Source organism: Thunnus maccoyii, chromosome 10 (assembly GCF_910596095.1).
Source record: "Thunnus maccoyii chromosome 10, fThuMac1.1, whole genome shotgun sequence".
In the NCBI taxonomy this organism is placed as follows: domain Eukaryota; kingdom Metazoa; phylum Chordata; class Actinopteri; order Scombriformes; family Scombridae; genus Thunnus; species Thunnus maccoyii.
In genome coordinates this window covers 16,856,863-16,866,457 of record NC_056542.1, presented here as the reverse complement: position 1 = coordinate 16,866,457, position 9,595 = coordinate 16,856,863, and the positions used below count along the sequence as shown (strand labels likewise).

The 9,595-nt window shown below is 38.5% G+C and overlaps 1 protein-coding gene across 1 annotated transcript; it reads right to left on the bottom strand.

Annotated features, from left to right (window-relative positions):
• Positions 1 to 204: 204 nt before the first annotated feature.
• Positions 205 to 3,164, bottom strand: gem (GTP binding protein overexpressed in skeletal muscle). The gene is made up of 4 exons (XM_042424488.1): positions 1,971 to 3,164; positions 1,517 to 1,593; positions 1,198 to 1,402; positions 205 to 1,107 (listed from the first exon to the last, which is right to left on the bottom strand). Exons 1-4 carry the CDS (start codon positions 2,323 to 2,325, stop codon positions 824 to 826), a joined length of 921 nt encoding a protein of 306 aa, XP_042280422.1. The 5' UTR covers positions 2,326 to 3,164; the 3' UTR covers positions 205 to 823.
• Between the last annotated feature and the right edge of the window lie 6,431 nt (positions 3,165 to 9,595).

Genomic DNA, 9,595 nt, shown 5'->3' with positions numbered 1-9,595 from the left:
CACACACACACACACACACGGGAGACTGATTTAGTTTCTGAAAGTTCAGCTTTAATGTCACCACCTTACTTATCTTTTATCAGCTCAGTTGTGTTAATGTTTGAGTGTCTCTTTTGTGTAAAATCTGTGTCATCCATCGTAATATCTCATTAGTGAGGTTCAGACAGACAAAAGAGACAGTTTTTTCCCCCACAAATGGGATGATGTCACTTTATTTCAATAAGCAACACTGAAACGACTTCAAAGTAGCAAAATACGGCACATTATCAGTCTAGTATTTATTTACAGAAAGTGCAAAATACAACAGTTTATAAATTAACTGAAGATAAAGACTAATTAATCATTATACAAAATAAATCAAGACCACACTTCATCATCAGTAGCTTACGACTGGTAATCTTAGCACTTAGGGCTCAAAAGATGACAAAATTTGGCAGGAATGAGAGCAAAACAGTAATAGAGACACAGACAAGGAAAGAGAAGATCAGAGAGAAACATGTGAAATGAGCAAACACGTAACATTCTTCTCTCAGCTTCCATCAGCTGACCTCTGACCTCCAACCTCGGAGAATGTCACCCCATCGGCTGACTGTCCGGTCCATCACAAAGGCTCAGAGACTGAGCTCAGTCCATCAGTCTAGTTTCGACTGAAATATGTGAACAGCAGCGCAGAAATGTTTTAAACACCTCTCGTGTACACTGTGCTGATTTTTGAGCCCTTTAGAAGGAGGCTTCCATCCAGCCAACGTCCACATAGTTTGTCTGCCAGGCTGAAACTTGTTCACCTGCTCAGGAGTTTAGCGTATGAGTGTCTGTCAGGTTCCTACAGCACGGAGAGATCATGGCAGGACTTGGACTTCAGCCAGAACGCCACACTGGGATTGTTCTTAGCCACCATCTTGTCGAGGAAACGCCTGGCCTTCATAGGAAGGCTCTCGCGGCGTGAGCTGTATTTTATGTGCTTGCGGCGCCTGTTGGCTTCCTTCGAGTCTCGGCGTAGACGCAGTTGTCGCACTATGCCGTGGAAGGCCTCCCACACGTTGTGCTGCATGGCGGCTGAGGTTTCAATAAACTTGCAGTCAAACACGGCAGCACAGGCACGTCCCTCTGAAACAGGAAGAACATCAGTGAGTTAGAGATCTTTATATGCATGTAGAAGAAAAATGACACAAACAGAGAGGGACTGTGTGCCCTTACCACTGACGGACACCTCTCTGCGTCGCACCAGGTCACACTTGTTCCCCACCAGGATGATCGGTGTGTGCTGGGCAGGACGAAAGCGCCGCAGGGTTATCCGGAGCTCAGAGGCTCGTAGGAACGAGGCCCGGTCAGTTATAGAGTACAGCAACAGGTAGGCATCACCTGTCTGTATGTGGCGCTCCTGAGCCCATTCGTTGTCCGTCTGCAAAGCAAACAAACACTGAGTTAGAGAAAGGATGTTCAGTAGGGTACACATGCTGGCATACAGGCTCCTCTGATTCACACAAGTCTGTTTTTTTTTTTTTTTTTATCTCACCTCTGCATCCCATCTGTCCAACAGAGTTATCACTGCAGGCTCTCCATCAACTTCAATTTCCTTTTCACACACTTCATCTGAAATTACACACAAACAAACAAACAAAAACATCTTTACATCAATGAAATCAGAGACTTACAGTCCTGTTATTGACACCAGTGTAATGCACATATTAAAATAATTACAGTATTATGGTTTTATTAGATTCAATTAACAAGTGTGTGGTGCTTAACATTGATTATATTGTGACCTGATCAAACTTTATGGTATTTAACTCATTTTTTCTGTATGTTGTCATAATAATATGCAGTTTTTGACATTTGTACTATGTATTGATATATTATTTATAGTACAGTATAGTAGTATTATGTATAATTTTAGGTGTGTTGGTTAATGATGACAGTACAATAAGTTTCAGTATGGTTGTTATATATGAGAGTTATCTCTTTCTCACCTCCACACAGCTCGCAGTCATCACTGTCCATGCTGTCCGCTGCACCAGCGAAGATACTGGCGAATGCCGTCTTACCGACTCCACTGGCTCCTATCAGCACCACCCGGTATGGACTCCCGGGTCCCGCTGGCTCCCCGGCGGAGTCGGTGGAGATGACCGAGTCTGAGGACGACCAGCTCCCACGGCTCCCGTCCGACTCCCCGGCGGAACTGGTGCAAGATTTGGAGCGGGCGATGCAAGCGGGGACCCGGGCCAGGAAATTGTCCGGGAGCAGGTGGCTGCCCGGGTCGCAGATGCTCCAGCGGTGGAGCTCGGTCTGCAGGCGGAGGCTGTGCCGACGCACACTGGACAGCATGGTGTCGATAACAAAATGAAGAGGAACTGGATTAACCGACAGCGGTGGGATTAGAGCGGTTTGCAAGGTGGTGCTTTTACCTCTTTTATCACACAAGCACCCCAAAAAAGATGCGTAAACTGTCCCAGAAATGATAAAAAGGTCAGGAAAGTAAGTCTGACTTTGTGCTCTACATCCCCGCTGCAATCACAACTCATCAATGCGTAAGAGACGCAGATAAAAGCCAGATGAAAGTCTTTCTACGACAGAGAGATGCAAAGATCCCGCAGTATTAAAAACTAAGTTAATTCGGGCATTGCAGAAACATCTGATTGGTAAATCCTGGCCGGTATCTTCTTGATGTGCTGCCGTCTGTCTCACTAATCTCCAGCTGAGAGTCTCTAAATGCTCTGATGGAGTTTCCCTGCTTTATATAAAGAGAAGGGAGGGGAGGGTCACACAAGTGGAGCATGAATGTTTACCCTGATGTGGTGTTTTTTTTTTTACTGTTTTTATTCATTCTCACACGGTCAGGGAATGGACTCGGATTATATTTACACCAAAGAGGTACTGAATTGTGCAACAGGGATATAAGGCTTTAAAGACTAAAATAATTATTTTCAGAATATATAGAGCTATGTGGTGTTTACAGGGGATTAATGGGTTTGCTTTTATAGTATATTGTAAATTAAAGGAGATATAAACTGTGTACAATTGTATTTTACAATTTTGAGGTAATTGCTTTACATTTCTAGGTAACTACACTTTTGACAGATATATCGGTATTGGCATATATGTTGTCCGATATTGCGCTGATATATATATTTTTTAAATTTAAAGTTACATAGGCAGCATTTTATGTATTTTTGATCATTTTTCTTAATTCAAGTTTAAGATATATGTTCATATGTTTTTTTGCTCTGTGTTCGTTTTATTTATAGTTATTTATAACTATTAAATTCCCTGTGAAGTTTGCTGTTTCAGTAAACTCATGTCATTTTATACAATAAAGTTTACTGTTAAATTGTAAAATATCCTGCCTCCATTACATATTTTTGTCACAAGTGTATGATAATCACATTTGAGGGATCACTGCAAAAAAAAGTGTGTTTATGTTTATATTCTGTATGTATAAGATTATCGGCTGATTTTTTTTACCTCCTAATATCAGTATTGGTCCCAAAAATCCAGTATGGGTTGGGCCCTAATTCAGATTTTACATTTTAATCATGTCACTGGTTTATAAAATGTGATCTGTTGTTACAGATTAACTACCCAGATGTATAAACCGCAAATTAAGTAAAACAGCTGCAACATTAACATGTTGTTTAAATATTGATGTATCAGTAATAATCATCAAATAATGTGTATTAATATAACATTGACAGGGGACATTCTGCTGCATAAATGGTTTATGATACTTTAATTATATTTTATTGATACTGTCTTACTTCTGGGAGATTATATTTGACTGACATGATAATCTGAATACTAACAATATATTTGAAAAATTCCAGTCTGCAGTCAGAATTATTAAAGATAGTAAATGACTGATTCAAACAATGTGGCTGTCCTCATTCTGTTACATCTGAGCGCTGGGTTTGATACAATTGATCATGGCATTTTAATCAATACATTTGAGAAATGGGTGGGTCTCTGGTGTAGTGCTTGATTGGTTTCGTTCATTCAGACATTTGATATTAAATACGGTGTTCCTCAAGGAAGCATTCTAGGTCCTATTCTTCTTCTTTATACATGCTGCCTCTAGGCAACATAATTAGTCACCATAATGTCAAATATCAATGTTATGCAGATGATACACAACTGTCTCTCATCACACAACACCAGTTCCTTGAATGGTCTTTTTACATGTCTCACCAATATCAGTATTTGGATGAGTAAACATTCTTTAAAAGGAAATGAGCAGAAAACAGAGATTGTACTTGTAGGATCAAAAGCAGTCAGTGTTTACTGGTCTGTCCAAACAAATTACGACATGTTACAGATCAGGGAGTGATTTTAGACTCTGAGCTAAATTTTATTCTTTTTCCCATTCCCACAATAAATGAATGGAATGGTGATGCTCTAAGGTCATCTTAGAGCATCACCAAAATTAGACCATTTTTAACTATGAATGATGCTGCTTAGATTACTGCAACTCATTACAGTAGATTCAGAACGCGGCCAAACACATTAAGTTATTATTATTAAACGTTTGACTCACCCTTGTCAGTGCAACAGAAATGTGAAATAATTACACTGTTGGATTGCCTGTTTAAAATAACAGAGGGTAGAATAAACCAAGAGTTGGTTATTTGGAGCATTTTACACAGTTCTCAGTGGGCTAAACAGCATTACTCACTATTTGAAGAGGCTGATATAATCAATTTGCCGTAAATCAACTTATGGTGTAATATTAACATTATAAAAGTAAGATTTTTTTCATCATGTTTGAGGAAAAATGGTAAGAAATACCATATCAAAATCTAAATTAAGCACATTTAAGTCTATTAAACAAAAGTAAGACCATGAATTATTTGGTACATTATATCTAGAAACTAAAATCATCTTCCCTTCGCAAAACCATTGTTCTTCCTCCATTTATTGAGTTTGGCAGATTTAACATTATTCAAAAAGAAAATAGATTGTGTGAGCCGTGTGATTTGTACAAACTTCAATGTTTTAAGTGTCAATTTTTCATAAGAAATCCTGACATATTCTGGAGTACAGATGATCAAAAAGTGGAGTATTTGTTCAATTTTGATGCGTTTAAGTCTCAATAGCTTGGAAAATCAAGATTTTATGTTGATTATAACAGCATCATTACATCAGTAATTTATGAATTTTGTTGTAAACATGAAGGTCAAGATTATATAAATGTACTGAATTGGTTTTCTTCATTTTTGGACTTTTTAACATCTAAACATGTTTGCACTGCATTCTGGATGAAAACTGAAAGAGAAAGTGTTGAAGAGAGGTAGCTACAGAGAGTGAAAAAGAAAAAGGGAGAAGAGAGAGAGAGTGTGGGATCCTTGACATGTTGTATCTGCTTTTCTCTACACTGAAAAGGCAGCCTCATCGTATCAGCGGGAAAAACATCAAGTCTGTACAGGCTGGCTTGTAAAACAATTTTTTCCTGCACATTTTTTTAAGCTGTCATGCCGCAGCAAGACACTGTGTCAAAGGTTCTTTCCCAATTCCATATATTTCTACAGACAATTAGCCAAATGTGGACAACAGGAACTCTACAAGTGAGACGTTTCTTATGCAGCTTAGTTTGCAGAAATATCTTTAGCTGTGTGACACTGCAGCTGGAAATGTCATAGACTCAATATTTTGTGGCTATCTATTGTCTCACCACGAGTATTGTTCTTTCCACTGAATGCAACAGGCGGCTGTCAAGAGAAACTCTGAACGTGAAGAATCAATAAACTGGAAAAACACAACCGTTTGAAGTAAAGTGATCAACATGTCCTTCAAAAAACAACAAAATACACCATTTATAATTGGTTTCAGACAAAAACATACAAGTGTTTTATTAATCTGACATCTGCATTGACAGATAACATTGTTTGTCCGTGCCTTCCAACACTGTAAGGAGTCACTGGTTGCAAAAACAAAGCTGTTTTCTGATCTGGCACTGCTATGGTTTAGGTTTGGTTTGTTTTTAGGCACAAAAAAAATAAAACAACTTCATATATGGATAAAAAAAACAACTACAAATCTTCATCACAAAAAACTCCTGGGATGTACTGAACACCACAGGCTGCGGATATTGTGGTTGAAGATTTTTTAGGTGAAATTTTCCTTTAATATTTCAATTTCAGTACAAGATGAGCAATCTCCATTTACTTATCATGCCCTTAAATCTGTAGTAGACTTCAATAAAGGCTACATTACAGGCTCATTTAGTTTGTATAAGATTTATTCAATAATTTATGTCTTAGGTTATTTGTAAATTTAATAAATGCTGGCAGACTTCTGCACAGGAGCTTATGAGAAGAACTGATCCAGCCCTCCTCCGCTGTCTATCTGATCTGAGAGATGATTAACAGACATGCTAGATCACAACATGTGGCAATAAGTACAGAATAAATTATCCTAAAATCATTGTTCTCTCCAATCTTGAACTCTTCAATGACACATAGCTGATAAAGATTACATTTTAGAAAGTAGTATTTTGCAAACAAATGCTCATGTTTTCTTTCTCATGTAATCTTTATACAGACATGTTCCTGTCACTAGACGTCAGAGCCCTGAAGTACACACACAAGGTGTGGCTCAGAACTGATAACGGAGCTTTATATCAATCTGCTCGACGTACTCTGAGATTGTTATATTGCAGATTTATTAGCTATAACAGTAGGGAGTGAAGACAGTGATATCTAGCATACTTGACATTCATATAACTTCCTGTTAGTGTCTCTTTAGTGTCAGAGAACATCTAAACATAACTCACATCTCCCATCAGGAGCTACTGAATAAAAGCTTTGATAAGAGGCTTTTAGCATTTAAGCCTGATATCTACTGTCAGCAGCACCAGCATATTGTTAATGGGTTGGAAACCACCAGTTGGTATTTTGTGAATGACCCACCTAACAATGTATACAATTGTTCAAAGAGACCCTGCATCACATACTCTCTCAACTCGTCAATATCAGATTTTCATTTGAAAGAGTGACTGAGAGCACGCAGGGAGAGTTATTACAGTAATTGTGGGATTATGCTGCTTTTTCGTCTGTTGTTTTTCAGGACTTCTGTATCAGGTTGTGGCCTCATCCGTGGGACCTGCTGCTGTGTATTACAGCTCTGATCTGATCTGCCTGACAGATGATTGGGCGACATTAAATCCTTGTTAAGTGCTGGAACGGGACCAGGGTCAGGAGGAGGCGTTGGAGGGAATAGAGTCTGGCTGGCTGCAGATCTGCAGGGCAGTGATGATGGCTATAGATGGTAACTGAGTGTAAAGTGACCTCTTTTTGTCTGTTTTTCCTTCTTCATTCCACTTAAAGTAAAGCATACTCTGTCTCTCTGTCTCATAAGGTCACTCAGACAGTTTAGATGTGGAAAGAATAGCAAACAAGAGAAACAAACATTTATACTTGCATAAGATTGCACACAAAAATCAGTGGATACACTGGATCAATTCAAAAAGAACCTTGTTTTCTGAATCCGATACAACTTCAGAGTAGTGGCTAACTAGAAAGCTGCGTGGCTTCAAACAGCTCAACGATTTACAGTCTAACAAATCACATCAAATTACTGCCAAATAACTATCAGGACAGCAGACACGCCAACTTTAAACAGCCCAGCCAGTATTTAAGAACACAATGCAGAAATCTACAACTTTCATGTCACTGTATAGCTTCCAGCTAGACCCATCCAATAGTTAAATGCCATTAAGATGGATTGTAATGCAAGTAACAATATAAGGCTACATTCAAACTCTTAAATTACTTCACTTGACATTTTTTTGTCAATACTGTGCGTCCTTTCTTAAATACATTTTAATAGTAAATTAATATATGATAATAAACTATACCCAACAGTCTGTACCTTTGCCTCAGATTCATATTTTGCTCAGAAACTGTAAAATTCATGAGCATGTTTGCAGGTTTGTGGAAAGTAAAGTGAAGGTCGTTGTAGGCTGAGAGAAAGCAGAAGAAAGTCATGTCTTGGTCTTGAGGTTTTAACTGCACTGACCTCATTTCATGTCTTTCACTTCTTTTGGCTCAGATTTGGGCCAAGGAGATAATTACACAATCAAAGCCTCGGGGGTCTATTTTAACAATACAAGTGCAGAGACCACTGGAGAGCAAGGTCAAGGAGGACATATCCCAGTATACCTATATTATATGATCTATACTACTTCTGGCTTCAGTGTTTGGCTCAGTATTTAAGGCTTTATGAGCTTTTTCTTGTTATAGGTGTGTGACATTTGTACTTCTGATGTGGCTCTAAATGTACCTGCTGGCTGGAGAGCGTATACATGAATGTTAATTTACTTTAGTCTGCATCATTCTATAGTTACTACATATTTCAGGGAACGGATTGTGCAAACAGATGACCAATTTACCAACTAAATGTTGGTGTACAGAAACAGACCAGCTCAGATATCTTTTCTTTGTGCAATTATGCAATCTTCACTAAAATGCCAAAACGTAGTGTTGTGCTGCCCCATCTGCATTGAGCTTTGCATCACTCCTCCCATCTTTGCACCATAAAGGATGCACTGAGCACAAAAATGCCAAAGGAATGGGCAAAGCATGCTTCCTTGGTCTAGAGCTTATTTCTATAGAACGCTGTAATATAAATATTTCCGCATTGAGGAGGTGGGTGGTTGTATTTGTCCATATACAGAAGTGCCAATATCACGAGGACTTTATACATTATATTTTAATCCAATTTGCTTATTTTGGATGAGAACATAGAACTTAACTTTGATTTTTTTTTTTTTTTTTAATCAAATTGACTTTAAGAGCTTTACAGAGAATTTTAGTCCATACTTTATTGTCCACACAGTTTAAAATTATCTTTGGTTTCATCAAACAGCACAGAAAAACAACACAAAACAAGACTACTGACAATACAGGACATCGCATCAACAGACGCCATCATTTAAAATACATAAATACGGTACAATAAAATAAAACAGGAGACAGGTTTTCACGAAATTCAGATCATGCGTTCAGCACTCTAACTGCATTTGGCAAGAAAGACTCACTGTGCACCTTCTTTATGTCTTCTATGACCTTCACCAGTGAGCCACAGAGGTTGCAACCTCATATGATCAGGATAAAGTAATCTATGAGGGGAACAGTGCATGAGAGTAAAAGAACAACAAAGTATAAGTAGGGTAATCAATGTCACTCTCCAACTCTCCTGAGGGGAGAAGAGTTCAGCAAACTGAGCCTGAATCAATTTTGCAACTTTACCACTCTAATAAATGGTTAGATTAGTCCTCTGAAACTCCAGTGCTTCTGATTTGGTGCTGTTAAACCTGAGAACTGTAACTTGGAGTCCTACATTTCAGAAACAACAGGCCTGATCAAGGCCTGAAAAGTGTGTAGTGTATCTACTGCCAGGTCTGATACACGTGTCTTATCTGCACTAAAACTGCATGCAGCTTAAATGTCAATGATTCTTGGACTGACATTGAATGAAATGTAAGACTTGTGACCTCAGTGACGGTAAATACCAGAGGCTTGGCCAACCAGAGTCTTCATTCAGATCTTCCACAGAAGTCCTGGGATCACAGGGAATAAATATCCAATCAGTGATTCAGTCTCTC